This window comes from Eublepharis macularius, chromosome 16, assembly GCF_028583425.1.
Source record: "Eublepharis macularius isolate TG4126 chromosome 16, MPM_Emac_v1.0, whole genome shotgun sequence".
Taxonomy (NCBI): domain Eukaryota; kingdom Metazoa; phylum Chordata; class Lepidosauria; order Squamata; family Eublepharidae; genus Eublepharis; species Eublepharis macularius.
The window spans coordinates 16,472,819-16,488,655 of record NC_072805.1 but is presented as its reverse complement, the minus strand read 5'-3'; the positions used below and the strand labels follow the sequence as shown (position 1 = coordinate 16,488,655).

The 15,837-nt window shown below is 49.4% G+C and overlaps 1 protein-coding gene across 3 annotated transcripts in view; it reads left to right on the top strand.

The window, feature by feature from the left end:
* FHOD1 (formin homology 2 domain containing 1) overlaps nt 1-15,837 on the top strand; it is a 274,420-nt gene that overhangs the window by 47,585 nt on the left and 210,998 nt on the right. For 2 of the 3 annotated variants that reach the window (XR_008598354.1, XM_055000389.1), the window contains exons 6-15: nt 1,470-1,564; nt 3,016-3,127; nt 3,910-4,004; nt 4,114-4,257; nt 5,125-5,327; nt 6,006-6,116; nt 7,830-7,853; nt 10,099-10,152; nt 12,804-12,919; nt 13,118-14,091. Coding sequence is in view for 2 of the 3 variants with exons in the window: in XM_055000389.1 (XP_054856364.1) it covers nt 1,470-1,564; nt 3,016-3,127; nt 3,910-4,004; nt 4,114-4,257; nt 5,125-5,327; nt 6,006-6,116; nt 7,830-7,853; nt 10,099-10,152; nt 12,804-12,919; nt 13,118-14,091 (1,928 nt within the window). In the remaining variant the exon portion in view is untranslated. The remainder of the gene's footprint in view (nt 1-1,469; nt 1,565-3,015; nt 3,128-3,909; nt 4,005-4,113; nt 4,258-5,124; nt 5,328-6,005; nt 6,117-7,829; nt 7,854-10,098; nt 10,153-12,803; nt 12,920-13,117; nt 14,092-15,837) is intronic. The other variant, XM_055000390.1, reaches the window with a different exon arrangement.

Below are 15,837 nucleotides of genomic sequence, written 5' to 3'. Positions count from 1 at the left end.
TCTGGAAAGAGGCAGCACATGCATTTTCTTAATAAATAATGTGGTGAAATAGGGCAAGGTGTGTTAGATTTGTGGAGAGTGTGGCATCCCCATGTGGTGTACACACACAGTGCACAGTGTTTTTCAAGTGGACATGGAAATGGGAAGGTTCATGTGTTAAGTCTTACATATTTCTACCTCTCTGCTTCCAGCCAGCACTAATCAAATGAGGAAGGCTAAACTGACGGTTACTTTAGGCCTCCTTTTGGGGGTGTTTGCTTTGGTATTCCTAGATTTTCCAGCCTTTAGGGGGCTATTAGTGGGCCAGGTTTCAACTGATGTGAGAGAGATGGGTTAATATTTCAGTCTGGGAGCATGCAGGGAAAGGGAGAAGTTTGAAGGAACTGATGTTTTAACGTTCGTGGCTTTGCTGCTAGAATGCCAGTTCTCTAGTTGGGACTGCTGGCGAAGCAGACTCCAGCTTGCAACCCATAAAAGAGAAGGCCCCAACCCTCAAACTAGGCTTAGCCTTAGGGGCCCTTCAGGCTGCCAGGACGGCTGCTCTGTTGGCATCAGTGCCCATATGGCATAGTGAAGCGAGTGCTGGACTAGAACCTCTACTCTGCCGTGGAAGCTCGCTGGGTGCCCTTGGGCCTGTCATACTCTCTCAGCCTGACCTACCTCCCAGGTCTGGTTGCTCAGGATAAAACAAAGAGGTAGAAAGATAGAGAGGTCAGGGCACTTTATTTACTGTTCTGACTGTCCTTTAATATGCAGATTGCTATTCTCAGGATTTCCTCCTCCTGACTTCCTCCCTCTCACTTCTTCTCTTCCTGGCTTTGTTCCAGGCAACACTCTCTCTCCTTCTCCTCCTTCCATCTTGGCAGCATGGATGAAGGCCTTGCCCTGCCATCCATGCCCATCCTTAGACTAGATAGGTAGTTAGGATCTCTCTCTCCTCCTTTCCTATCAGAGTATGGAGTTCCTTCAATAAAGAACTCTCTTTTCTAAATATAAAGCAAGTGTATGATTTATTATTTTCTCTCCTGCACACACGCCAGCCAGCAGAACCAGCTCACAACCACCTATAATTACACTTCCTCTGCCAAACGATAGACTCTGCTAACGGCTCAAACATGGAATCCTTTAATTAGGTTTCTGGGGCCTACATAACGATTTATTTATCAGGAGGGGAAAACACTGTCTCGTACTTTGAGTCCCTTGGAGAAAGAGTGGTTTATAAATGTTCCTAAAATAAATCATTCCTGCCTGCTGCTTCCCCTGCCAAGGTCTAATGTTGGTATGGAAATCAAAGCCCCGTTGTCTAAAAAATGGCCCCCAGGGCTGCGTTCTCTGGGTGGAGTCTGAGGCCCTTCTGCTTTGTCAAGTCCCGTGGCTCTTCCTTCTGTCCGGATGGCAGCATCCTCCCCTCAGGTGCATGCTGGGACTCTGGCAATGCTTTTTGGCTCTGCTTTCTCTCTCTCCTCCAGCTCTCAGTCAGATCATGCTCTATGTGGATGGGATGATGGGAATGATCAACCACAACGAGACGGTGCAGTGGCTCTATACGCTGTGCGGGAGCTTGGTGAGTACGCCCCTCAGTGGCTGCTGAGGGGAATGCCTTCTCCCCTTTGCTTTTCCTTTGCTGGCAGAGAGGCGGGTACCGAGGAGCTGCCTTGGTCCAAAGCAAAATCCAGGGGGGGGGGGGAAGACATGCAATCAGTGTCCTCGTTAATGTGAGCAACTGAGCAATTGCTCACAGGTTCTAGCTCCTCCGCTCACAGCTTCTCAGCTGTGGCTCACAGGTACTAACTAACTTTACCTGCAGAGTAATTTAGTTTGATATTTGGAAACCTTATATGAATGACTTCTTGCATTGTTTTTTCTAAGCGAGAAACAATACAAATTAAAGTAGTTTATAGTTTACGTTTGTACGTTTTATATGTTTGTAGACTGAATTTTTAAAAAAAACAACGAGGTGCACTCAAAACTTTAATGCAAGTTGTTGTTTTGGCTCACGAAGTAAATTTTTGGCTCACAACACTGCACAGCTTAGAGGGCACATTGTCTTTGATTAGGACCAGCCAAAATGATGCAGAACAGTGCGCAAGCATCTGAGCTTGCCAGAACTGTACATCAGGTCGGATGTTAAAAACAAGCCAGATGGCGGTGGTGAAGGGAAAAACACATACGTCAGGCCGTGGTATCGAGGCTCCTTTCCATCCTGTAGGCTGTCTGTAGGATGCTTTGCTGACTTCAGGGGATACAGAGTGCGGCTAGCTGGCATTAGGTTCTGCCACTGGCATGCTGGGAAGAAGAAACAAAACGGAACTATTGAAAATTGCAAAATACATTGAAAATACAAAAAAGAAGTCGCTGGTTACAGTGCCAAGTTGTTGAGGTTCATCCCCGCTGAGAGCAGTCCCTGGGAATCTTTTTCAGGCAGTGCATGAAACAGATCCCTGTGAACACCTTGCCCGGATCCTCTCTGGATCTCTTTGTGTTTCCTTTAGTTCAGCCACAGTTTATCCCGAAGTTTGCTGAGTGGCAGACTGAGTCCTCCCCTTCCCCTCGTCCTGCAAACCACTCTGGACTGAAAACCAATGGAGGATTTGTGCCTTAGGTTTTGCTCTGGAAATCTCTCCCACACAGGCCCTTTAAGGAATCTTTAAGGAATCTCACAGTGGATCTGCTAGGAGCTTGTGGAGCGTTTCAGAGACTGAGAAATGGCTGAATCAGAGAGGTCTCAAGTAGAAGACTGCGCCTGCAAAACAATACAGATCTGGTGTTTTTTTTTAAAAAAAACTGGCTGTTGTCCATACGTGGGAAGGGGGTGAAGAGAGAAGTCTTCTTTCTGCACCCAGAATTTGGATTGGAGATGAAGGGTATCTTCTTTATGACAAAGCCATCTTAAAAGTCAAAATCTTTAAGAGGTTGTTTGCAGTCCTTGTAGGTGGCCGTGACCCGTGGATCGGTGGCAGGAATTGGCCGCGGGACTCCTGGGCTTAAAACTGGTGCCTTCTCTCCTCTCCCTAGTACCGCCTCGTGGTCAAGTCTGCTCTGAAGCTGCTGATTATCTTTGTGGAATTTACGGAATCCAACGCCCAGCTGTTGATCCAGGCTGTCGCTGCAGTCGAACAGAGCAGAGGTGAGGATGCCAGTCGTGCACTGGAAGAAGATGGCGGAGGCTTTAGCCCACAGGTGGGCTGCGGTTTCCATTTAAGAGGGTGCTGTGAATTTTGCAGCTCTTGTGGTCTCAAGAATGGAGTACGCAAAGCCAGTGTCTCTCAAATGTAAAAAAGTTACCTGTGACAGAATGCCAGATGCTTGGAACAAACGCCCAAGGGCCTGTTTTTCAACATCATTTTCTGCTTGGGATATTCCTGGGAGGCAGACCCGGTGGGCTTTACCTCTTACCTAAAAGTCACTCCCTGAGCTTTCTCTGCACTCAGAGAGCCACATGGTCTCAATGCAGAGGGTCTGGCCTTGCCATAAAAAAACCTAAAAGTTTATCTGTGCTAGCTTCCTAGCAGAGAGTCGCCTTTACTTTTGGAAGAATTTATTCTGTGGAGAGCAAACCAGCTTTGGGAATAACTTTGGGAGCTAACCAACTTTGGGAAATAATATTTAAAGGCTTAGGTTCCATGTGATAATTCCATATGGTATGCTGCTTTGAGGAAGGTTACAAAAATGCACCCAGACCGGTAGCACGTTTGGTCGCTGGGAAGTGAAAGGATCTCTTCAAGCATCTGGAAGAAAAGTGTAAGAGACTTTGGCACTTTTTTGTACTTACCTTCGGAGGGCTGAACTCTCTCTCTAAAGAATTGTGTATCTGTGAATCAGGCCTGACCAGAGTCCTCCAGAACAATGTTCTTGTGTGGATCCCCGACTGGTCTTAGATATTCATGTTCTCTCCCCGTTGCCCTGCAGGTGGCTTTCCGTGGTCCCGGCTTGTGTCGATCCTGGAGCAGAAGAACGGAGCTGACACGGAGCTCCAGGTGTTTGCAATGACCCTCATCAACAAGGTGACTCCTGAGTGGAGGGGCACGTGCCAGGCTCTGTGCATAGCTGGGCAGGGCAGGGCAGGCTGTGGCTGTCTTGCCCTAATGGCAGTGCCTTCTTGGTGTTGTGCAGACGCTGGCTGCCCTCCCTGACCAGGACTCCTTTTACGATGTGACGGACTGCCTGGAGCAGCAGGGCATGGAGCGCATTGTTCAGCAGCACGTCAGCACCAAGGGCATGGACCCAGACTTGAAGCAGCAATTTGTCATCTACGAGGTAACCCCGTTCTCGTTCTCATATCCAGCATGTGAGCTGTATTTCCCCCAGCACTGTGTGGGAATGGCAGAGAGCAAATGTTAAAAGTCCTTCAGCAGGCTGGATATCCCAGGCTTGCCTGAGCTCATCAGAGTTTGGAAGCTTTGTTTGGTGAAATCGACAGCAGCCTGTACATGGGCTTTCTCTGTGGTGGCCCCTACCCTGTGCAACAGCCTGCTTGAGGAGGTCAGGAAAGCCCCCACTCTCCCAGCGCTCTGCACACAATGCAAAACCGAATTATTCAAAAAGGCTTTTTACTCAGATAGGAGGGCTGAACTGTAGGGAGGGAATCTCAGATGCTCCACTAATGAGTTAGGAACCAGAGACCTCACCGCTATGTTGTATTGGATTTTTTAAATATTTATGTCATTTATAGTCTGCCTTTCTCACTGCTAATGCTATGTCTTTGTGTATCTATTTACCCTATGGCATGGTTTATGGAAATGTTCCTGATATTGACTGTACTAATCTCACACTGTGTAATCTACCTTGAGTCTCAGTGGGAAAGGCAGGACTATAAATGACAGAGAAAGACAGACAGACATATATGCATACATAACTTAAATAGGGTCGGCCTGGTTGGTACTTGAATGGGAGACCGCCAGGGAAGACCAAGCTATGGCAAACCACCTCTGCTTATCGCTTGCCTTGAAATTCCTACAGGGTCACCATAAATTGGCTGTGACTTGATGTCACTTTACATATACAAAGGTCAGAACTCCGGAACAGGATTAATCAATGTCAGAGACCTAGAATGGGGCGAGTGGATCCCATAACCTTGCCACAGATCTCATTGTTTCTAGCATGCCTTGTTTTTATGCCTTGCAGAGTGCACTCAAGTATGAAGACGGAGTTGAAGAGCCACCGTCCGGCCTGCGCAAGGAGCGGAGGAAAGGGGATGAGAGCCGGAGGGGGCGGCGATCTCTGGGGTACATTATAGCCCAAGAGGAAAGCCCAGAGGTTGGAATGGCCCAAGATCTTCAGCCCAGCCCTGCTCAGGATCTAGGCCTGGATGCAGAGAGCAACGGCCAGTGAGTTGGGCGGGACATAGGGAAGGTGGTGGTGCAGAATCCCCCTTGGGGGACAGGCCATGGCTGAGTGGTCGAGCATCCACTTCGCATGCTGAAGGCCCCTAGGCTCAGTCCTTGGCATCTCCGGGATTGGGTAGTAGATGCCATGAAAGTCCCCAGCCTGCAACTCTGCTAGGCTGAGTTGGCAATTCGGACCTGGGTGGACCAAGGGTCTGAGTTGGTGTAAGGCTGCTGCTTGTGTTCATGTGTGGTCTCTACCCTCCTTCTCATGAGAGCACAGGACACCAGACAGGATACATTGGTTTGTGATTCCCACCCACCCCCCACCCTTTGATGCTGAATAATGGTAGGAAAGTGCTGGAGCTTCAACAGTGGCTTAGGAAAACATCAGCAGAGCTACTGGGGAAAGGAGGGGACAGTCAGACCAGGAGTAAAAAGAGGACCAGGAGCAATTGACAGAAGTAGGGAGGGGCTCATCTGACACATGGGTGTCTTGATGTCCTCCACAGCTACATGAGAACTAACCACTGATGTAACCCTTTCTGCCCTCCCTCTCATGATCTACCTAGGTTCACAGAATCAGCATCGCTATTAGATGGCAGCATTGATTTGTCTCCTGTGCATGTTAAGATGACTTATTCTGCTTTTTCCAAATATCCGAATGGCCTCTCTTTTCAGGGACAGCATTATGAGCATGTATAACAGCTCATCAAGCGTGCAGCTTTCAACGCTGTCGGCACCTGCAGAAGGCGAACAGCTTGGAAACCTGGGCGAGAGGAGTGTTTTCAAGTAAGTTTCTCTGTCAATCCCAGCCTCCTTTCTCTTTCTCGAAGTCATCGTAGAGAGACTGAACTATGCATGTGTTGCACAGAACTGCTGGAGGCCTTAGGGAACGGGTGCTCAAGAAGGCCTAGAGGAGAGACCCAGGCGCTCTTCTTTCTTTGCTGGTGGTTCTGAGCTCCAGGAGTTGATGGGGTGGGATAGGCCAGAAGGAAGCCCACCCTGTGAGTTCTATGCTAGTGACACTCAGTGGCTCAGGAGTCACTTGAAGGCTCTTCTGAGCACTGTTCGCCCACTGTCACACTTGCCCCATGTTTCAGGAAAAGGGCAAGTCCAGTGGAGTTTGTGATTGGCAGGTGGCTTCCACCTTGAAAGTGCCATGGCTGGAGGAATGGGTAAGCTGTGAGCCTCCCTGGGGTGCAGGCCTCACGCCAAGGCTGGAAGTAAATGTGTCTCTTTGGGTTGCTGGCAATTAAAAACGTGGCTCTCCAGAGCGAAGTACTACTGTTCTGTAACGTCTTTCCTCATTTGGTCGCCTGCAGCCATCGGGGAGAGCCATGCTAGTCTGTTGCCGTGGAGTCTTGCAACACTTTAACTTAACCGGCACTAACTTCATTAAGAATAGCAACATGTATTCGAGCATAAGCTGTTGCAAGTCAGAGCTTGCTTCATCATGCGCAGAGTGTGCATCCAGTGGGTAGATACACATATACTTAAAGTAACAAGCAGCAGAAAGGTGGGCGTGGGGAAATATTAGAAAGAGCGTATAAATCTATAACGTATGGACGTTAAGCGCCACTCTCCAAAAGTGATACCAGAGCAGGAATCCCGCTGCACCTCCTCCTCCTCCTCAAGCTGGGACTGCTAGAAAGATACTAGAAACTGCCTTGTGCAGAGCAGCCTGTACAGACTACGGAGGAAGGAGAAGGAGAAATCCTGTGCGAGGTGGCAGACTGTGCCAAAGGCACTGTGTAGCCTTTCTACCCCTTTTACTTGCAGGAGCACGAAGTGCAACAGGGCAATCTTTCGCAAGGGTCTGGGGACACCCTTGCTTGCTTGCTTCTGTCCTCCCCCTGCCCTCGGCTTTTCTGCCTCTTCTCCTCCTCTTGCCGCAGGGCTCCCTCCATCTTTTTCTGCTGATGGCCAGGCCCAGCTGCCATGCTTCTCTAATGCGTGCACACGATTGAGCGAGGAAGAGTTGGCCCATTCCCGGCATTTCTTTACATCAGTTTTCCCCAGCGTGGTCCCCACTGATGCGTTTCTTGGCACCTGCTTCCTACTTTTCCAAAGGAAGGCGCCAGTCCCGGTTTTCATCAGCTGCATTGGGGCACGGGCTACAGGAAAGCCCAGGAGGCATCACCTTTGAGCTGGCTGGCAGTGCCCAATCAGGAGCAGCCCAATAGTTTGTTGTTCACCCCAGCCCTTTCAGTGGTCATTTTGTGGTGGCAGCCACGGCCTGTTCACAAACATTCCAGAAACACCCAGAGGCTCAGCAAGGTTAGGATCCCTTTCTCTAGGCCAACTGTGTTAGCCGAGCGTAGGCAGCGACAACCTGTGTCCCAGAGTAGTCAGGACTGCTGGTTGCTGGGCAGAGGATCCCCCCCCCCACAATAAGGGGAAGGGGTTTTGCTCCTTTTCCACCTTCGCCTGTTTTCTGCCCATCTATCGCTTTCCGCCCTCCAGTGCCTGTCTCCTCTGCTTAAACTTCCTTTCCTTTTCCAGACTCCATGGAACTACCTCTGCTTGGTAAGTGATGCCACGAAGCCCTCTGTGTGCGGGTGTGCGTGGAGTGATCCATTTGCCCAGCATGGGACTGGGGTTTTTCAGCATGTGACTTTTGTAACACAGAGACTGACCTGTGTGCTCTTCTTGGGGCTTCCATATCTGCTTACTGGCTGCTGGGCCAGGTTGCCCAGGCCTGCCTAACTTGAGCGTGTTGTGAGGGAGGTGCTGATGTTAGTTTTCTCTGGGGATGCAAAGTTCCTCTTCTTGGGGTTGAGTCAGATAATAATGTACTGAAGAAGGGCGGAAGCTCCTTTTCCACATGTGCTGTGGTCCACATTTAAATCAGACACCATACGTGAAAATTGAGAACCCGCAAGCCAAATCTGACTGTGAGACAGGGTAGGGACCCCAGACCCAACCTGTATTCCCTGTAATGTGTCAATCAGCCGTACTTGAAGTCTGTGCCATTATATCACCCCCTGCCCTTCCCAGAATTAGGAAATCTTGGCTTATTTTAATGTTGATAATTCTTGACTCAGCTGCTAGGAAGAGGGTAGGAGATGGAATTGTGGGTGGGTGGTGCTCAAGTGGGTGGTGCTCAAGTGAGTGGCAAAGGACCAGTACCCCCCCCCCCCAATTTACCAAGAGTAAACCAATAATAATAATAACAATAACAACATTCAGTTTATATACTGCCCTTCAGGACAACTTAATGCCTACTCAGAGCGGTTTACAAAGTGTGTTATAATTATCCCCACAACAATCAGCCTGTGAGGTGGGTGGGGCTGAGAGAGCTCTGAGAGAGCTGTGACTGACCCAAAGTCACTCAGCTGGCTTCAAGTGGAGGAGTGGGGAATCAAACCTGGTTCTCCAGATTAGAGTCCCAGCACTCTTAACCACTGCACCAAACTGGCTCTAGTAAGTTGGGGGGGGGCGGTACTTGTCCTTCACCACTCTTTGGAGCATCACCCACCCACAGTTCCATCTCTACTCCATTTCTAGCAGTTGAGTCAAGAATTATTATGTTCTTATATTGTATTTTTTATTTATTGTATTTTTTTAAATTACTGTATTCTTACTTTGTCAATCACCTTAAGCAGGTGGGCATGGAAGAGGTGGCATATAGAGTTCCAACAAAACAAAGAAATCTCCCAATCTACTTCTGAAGTAGATTGGGAGATCTCTTTGTTTTGTGGCTTTGCGTTATCTCCCCTGAGCGCCTCTTCTTGCATTGCTATATACAGTTCCAAAACGAATAACAAGAGGTGGCATTTCTGCACTTCCCCTCCTCAATCTCACAGTAGGAGTTTAAAAAGCAAATATTCTTCACTTTGGGGGATTGTCGGGACCTACATACGTCTTCCTTACTCCCCTTCATACAGCTGATGCAGTAACAGTTGTGTATACCACAATAAATTAGTTCAACCTGTTGGTGGGAGGGCTATCATTTACAAACACTCGGTCAAAATCATTAAATATCTTTTAAGAGTCCCTAAAATAACTCCAGCTGCATCAGGCTTTTCCAAATCAGGGCTGTGAGTATGTTTTTGCACCAGAGCTCTTATGGGAAGTCTGTTTGGCTGTTGCCTTTAAGCCGGTGTAGGTTGGGGGCTTTTCTGCATCTGGGTTGCTTATAGAGGGGAGGGGGCTGCAGAGGTCTCTCCCTTTTGCAGATGTTGTGCTGCTCTTGAACTGCTGTGGAGCTTGTTTTTGAGGTGTCGGTGTATGGCTGTATCAGATTGCAGCTATTCAGAAGTCACTAAATAATAAATAATAATAATTACTACTACTACTACTACTACAAAATTTAGTTTATATACTGCCCTTCAGGACAACTTAATGTCCACTCAGAGCGGTTTACAAAGTGTGTCATTATTATCCTCATGACAATCACCCTGTGCGGTGGGTGAGACTGAGAGAGCTCTGAGAGAGCTGTGACTGATCCATGGTCACCCAGCTGGCTTCAAGCGGAGGAGTGGGGAATCAAACCTGGTTCTCCAGATTAGAGTCCTGCCGTTCTTAACCACTACGCCAGACACCCCTTGCCCCCCATTGTGGGTTGGCTTCTGTTTTCGCCTGGACGCATGAGCCCAAAGACAGGCTGCTGGTTGGAAGGGAGTGCAGCTAAGTTGGGGAGGAGGAAAGCGGCTAGCTCAGTGGTGTCCTTTCTGCATGCGGCTCTTGGCTTCGGGGCTGGCATCGCCTTGGCAGGGCATGCAGAGTGTGATGCCTCTATCCACTGGTGCTAACTGACCTCTTATCCCAGGCCAGAGGAGCCCCCTGTGGCCTCCGGGGACAAGCCCGTCCTGAGGCGTTTTGAGTAAGTGCAGATGTGTGTGCGCTTGGCCAGGGGCAAATTTGGAGTATTTCTGGGGAGCAGAGTCCCACCAGAAGACCTACACACGCCCATAGGCATGCTTACTTACCCCGGATCCCTAAATGGGCTTGTCCTGGGTTTCAGGCCCCAAAACTTCATTGAATGATAAACACTTCTTTGCCTGAGGGGGGACTGTTCTTATCAAGTGCTGAGTACAAAGAACCTGGACGTTCCTGCTAGGGATCTCTGTGTTGTGCTCAAGGGCTTGAACGGTACTAGATGGAGGGAGAAGGGCACCTTTGCACAGTGTTGCTTGATTGTGTGTGGCAAAGGCAGGAAAAAGATTCCCTTTCCCTCCAGATTTTTTTTTTTTTTGTGGCTTTCATCAAGCCAGCTAAGCCCTTTGCCTGTTCACTTTTCTCTACTGCTGGAGTGGCTATGTTTCCTTAGCTTGCAGTATTTTAAAGTTTTCTAAAAATTTTACTTCACTTATACTCCACATTTCTCCCCCACGGGGACCCAGAGCAGCGTGGATCATTCTTTCTTCCATTTTATCCTCACAACACCCCTGTGAGGTAGATTAAGCTGTGAAAGAATGAACGGCCCAAGGTTGTCCAACAAGTTCCCATGGCAGAGCAGGGATTTGAACCTGGCTTTCCCACATCGTGGTCCAACATTCAAACCACTACACCTCGCCTGCTTTCACGGTAATTCCTGACAAGTGTTACGAGTAACGTGGACTTGGAGTTATTAAGCCCAAAGCAGGTCAGGCCTGCCCCATGACTTATTACAGCAGTTCAGCTATCAGACTAGGAATTGGGGACAGCTAGATTCCAATTCCCACTTAAGGCCCCATTATATTTCTTGAGAGCCCATTGTTGGGTGCAGTTGACAAGCAAGGCCCGGGGGGTTCCCTGCTCAGATCTCAGCGCCCAGGAGCGCATAAGTCCAGATTGGGACTGTCTCATGCAAAGGGGAGGGGCTTCAGTCTCCCCCTCCTCCATTGTTTTTCTACCCTGAAACTGCCCTGAGAAAGTGCTCTTTGCCCCTGTGGGGGAAATTCCCTGCTCTGCCTCCGCAGCCCGTTAGGCTCAGTTACGTTTCCCTAACAGGGCAAATTTGTTTTGTGATGTCGCATGGATGGTTTTATTATAAGCTGCTTTGAGGGCGCATGATGTGGGAAAGTGGCCAGTAAATTAAATATCGGGATATTTGGAGTATTTTCATGTCATCGAGTATGTTGTGCATTTTTAAATTTAGATTTATATATTTATATTTATTGCTATTTCTACCCCACCTTTCTCCCCAAGGGGGACCCAAAGTAGGGACTCTTGTAAAGTAAGTTAAGCTGAGAGTATGCAACTGGCCCAAGGTCAGCCAGCAAGCTTCTGATTGATTGATTGGGTTTATATTCTACCCTCCCCACAAGCAAGCTCAGGGTGGGTCACAACTAGAGATGGGCATGATCCGCATTACGATCCAAAAACCCCCACGATAATAGCGATCGTGACTCAGCAGATCATGATCGGCCACGGCCAACGATCCAGTGATCGGGAGGGGGCTGAATCGTGCTTGGATCGGGAAGCCAGACACTCAGGCACCAGTAATCTATTCCCAGAGCAACGGAGCCAGGGGAATGCCTGAGTTGTGTTTCCCCTCCTTCTGTCGCCCTGGAAACCCGAATGGAAGCCCAGCTTTCCTTGATCAGCCAGCAGGGCTTCCTTCCAACCATGGAGCAGCAAAGCAGTCACCAGCTGGGAGAAGATACCCAGGGGAGGGAGGGGGAAGGGGGTGTTCTGTAGCCATGGGCACTCCAATCTCATCCCTGCAAACCCTGATAGGCAGCTCTGACGGCCAAACACAAACACAGATGCCGCCGGCATCACCCACCGTTCTTTTCTCGCCAGCGCGCTCCTTTTTGGCCTGGCGGGTGGGCACATGGGGGGTGCCGCAGGTGAGCGGCCAGACCCCCTGCGCCCTGAGGGGAGGCGGCTCATCGCCGTCTCCCCATGCCCGCCGGGCCCGGTGGCCGCCACCAACACCCACCTTTCCACATAGCTGGGTATAGCAGCGCGCCCCACTTTGGCCTCCACAATCCACGGATCGGGAACGGGAGATGATCGGTGTGGATCGTTTAGTTGGGACCGTCACCGGCGCCGATCCACGATCAGCTGGATCGGCAATTTTTTTTGGATCGTGCCCATCTCTAGTCACAACATTGTATTAACAGCAATTACAACAATATATAAATACCCTAACATATTATAAAATGTAAAAACCATATAAAATAGTAAACAGTAAAACACAGTCTTAACATTGCCTCCGTGGTGGAACCCTGGTCTTCCAGTACCCTAGGCTAACATTCTGAACACCACACCTCGTTGCCTGTGAAAGGATCTTCCGTGGAGGGATGGAGTGTGTGTCTGTGTGTCCCAGGGTGCTTTGCCTTGCCGTGTGCTCCTGCCGTGTGCTCCTCTCTCTCAACGCTGAGCTGTACCCTCAGGGTACGCTTGTGTCTGTGGAGGGCCCATCCCTTGTGTGGGTTGCTGCGATGGCAGTCTGGTCTGTCTGTGCATGATGTTATGTGCTGCGGCGTCAGAGTGAATCGCTGTCTCCCTGATCCTCACTGCGGTGGGTTTTCTTTTCTCTTGTAGAGCCCGCTTCTTGGAAAACCTCGCAGCCTCCCAGAAGGAGAAGTTGTTTGCAATGTGCAGGGGGCGAGCAGAAGTCCTGGCTGAGGCGACACCAGGCGCTGAACCTGTTGGCCAAGGTAACAAAATGCGGGGGCAAGTATCCCTCCTTAGGAGAAAAATCCCATGCCTGCATGAACCAGACCTGGATTAGGGCTCGGAACCTTTGCTGCCCTGCTGAGAATGTCCGCTCTTTGATCCCAGCTCCTTCTTGGTGCCATTTCTTCTGTAGCCCTGCCTGGGAAACTGAACCTGACCTTTCTCCTCTTTGCCCTTAGGGAGGTGGAGCACAGGGGAGAATGAAACTGCCAACAGAATGGAGCCTACCTCTGAGTCAGGCAGCTTTGACAGTGAAGAGGCCAACCTGAACACATTGGACAACAGTGCCTGCAGCCGCCGCCCCCTTGGCCTTGATTCCATCCCAAGTCCAGGTCACAGACATGTTCCGCCCTGTGAAGGCGCTGAGGCCTCCAGCAGTGTTGTTTCCGAGAAGAAGTTGATGCTTGACATGTTGTTCTCCAAGACCCCAACGGACTTGGAGAGGACACTTCTGGCCCCCACAGAAGACTACCAGGCAGAAACCAAGGACAAGCTCAGCTTGGAAGAAGGCGGGAGCTGTCCGGGCAAGAGGACAGAGGCACCCTCTGACTCACGGGCCCGACCTTTACGGGCCCAGTTCAGCATCGATGTGGAAGCCAACTTACAGAGTCTAGAGAGTACCCTTATGGCCCCCTTCAGGAAAGACTTGGAGGTCATATGTCAGGAACCAATCCCAAAGCTGCTGAAAATCAGAGATCTGGACTTCTCAGACCTAGGCAGGGAAGAAGATTTCGATGTCCTAGAGACTGAAATGGTGGAGAAGGTGTCACCACATGCACCTGTCCACCATACTGCTACCATTGTAAATGGTGTTCTGGCTCCTCCCCCTCCCCCTCCCCTCCCTCCAGGCCATGCCCCTCCTCCCCCTGCTCCCCCTCCTCCCCTCCCTGGATGTCCCCCTCCTCCTCCTCCTCCCCCACCTGGTTATCCCCTTCCTGGCAGGCTCAGCTCCTCCACTGGAGATGCTCACATGCCTGCTAAGAAGAAGACAGTTAAGCTTTTCTGGAGGGACTTGAAAAATGTGGATAGCTCAACAGGGAGAGGCAGATTTGGGCAGGCTACTTTGTGGGCATCCCTGGAGAAGGTGGAGATTGATACAGCCAAGCTGGAGCATCTGTTTGAGTCGAAGGCGAAGGATGTGCTTTCCTCTAAGGTAGGTTTGGCAAATCAGTTCAGTGCTCCTCCGAACTGCTGTTAGGGTATATTGTCTGCCTGAAAAGCTAAAGAGCTGCTGCCAGCCAGAGTGGACAATACTGTCTTTGATAATCCAAGGATCTGATGGTATAAGGCAGTTTCATGTGAGTTTTGCTGAACCGTGCTTCATAAATGCACATGAAACTGTATAGGGGGGAAAAGGAATTTCTGTAGTGTAGAAGGACTTGATGAAAACTAATTCTGTGCCAGAGGTTGTCTTGTACCGATTGGGTCAATGGTCTTCCGATCCCGACGTTTGTTCTCAACTGGCAGCAACTCTCCAGTTGCGCAGGCCCCCCACGATCCTTTAAACTGGAGCGTCTGGGCTTTGAACACCCGGGGCATGCTGTTGCAAAACGTGTGCTCTCCTCACTGGGCCACTGCTACCCTTTTCAGCAGCCAAAAGGAGTTTCTGTCTCGGCTTCTCTGATCTGCAGGGCTCTTGTTTTCCATTGTCGTCCTGCCCTCTTGCACCTGTAGTGCACATGAGCCTTGGAGACAGATTTCTCTCTCTCCCAGGTTGATTCCATTTGGGGTAATCTGCACATTGAAGCAGGAACCTCATGTGATGTGATAGAAGAGCCTGGTTCCAGGAGGCCAGAGAATCGCCACACGGGGGCGGGGGGGGGCGAAAGAGACTTTCTCTTGGGTGCGGGTCACCAGATAGTCCGATTTTGGGTTTGTGTGTATGTCCTGAAAGCCCGCATTTTTTGGCCTGTACGATGTGGGTAAAGTGTTTGGACTTGGAGCAAGGAAGATCTTTTTTTTCCTTTTCAAATTTTATTGTCGATTCTAAGATTTACAACATATCATAATGACGTTTCATATGAGTTACGACCGAACTGAGAACGAATTACAGATAACGGGTCATATTATTAGAGCCAATTAAACATATTAAATTTAAGCTAACACAACAAGCTGCAAATGATAGAGAGATGAGCAAGTAACGTTCTTTTAATGATGTCAGTAGGTACTCCACGGCTGAACATTGCACACAACGGAGAGTAAACTTTGATATCTTATACTATTTGCTAAATTTTATAGAGATAAGAGTTTCAGATAGACTGGGTTTTGGGGTAGGATATCCTTTTGGGTAATGTGCTCAAGAAATGGGAGGCATTTCTCAATAAACCCAGTTGTTTTAGGGTAAATTTCAGATTGGAGAAAGCCATCTGAAGTCTTTTCCATTACCAGATGATCCCATACTTTCAAATCCCATGTGGATATAGTCAGAGCAGATTGCGAATTCCATTTTAGAGCAATGGCTGGTTTTGCTGCCAGTAAGGACCGGGGAGGATCTTCATAGAAATCCACACTGGGTCATGATGCTTGTTGGAAAACCATGGGAAATTATCCCATCTCTCTTTGCCTATCTAAGGGAGACTAGAAGGATGAAATGGAAGAGCTTCCACATATTTTTATTCATGTATACCCCACTTTTCTTTCCAATGAAGACTCAAAAGTGGCTTGCCACATTGCTCTCCTTTCCTCCTCTTTATCCTCCTAACATCCCAGTGAAGTGTGTTAGGCTAAGACAGCCTGACCCAAGGTCACCCAGCAAGCTTAATGGCAGAGTGGGGATTCGAACCTGGGTCTCCCAGATCCTGATCCAACACGCACTGGCTCATGTATGCCATCCCAGCTCTAGTGGGAGAAGGGGGAAGTCTCAGTGTGTGTGCCTGTGGATTCCGACCTCCTTTCTTCC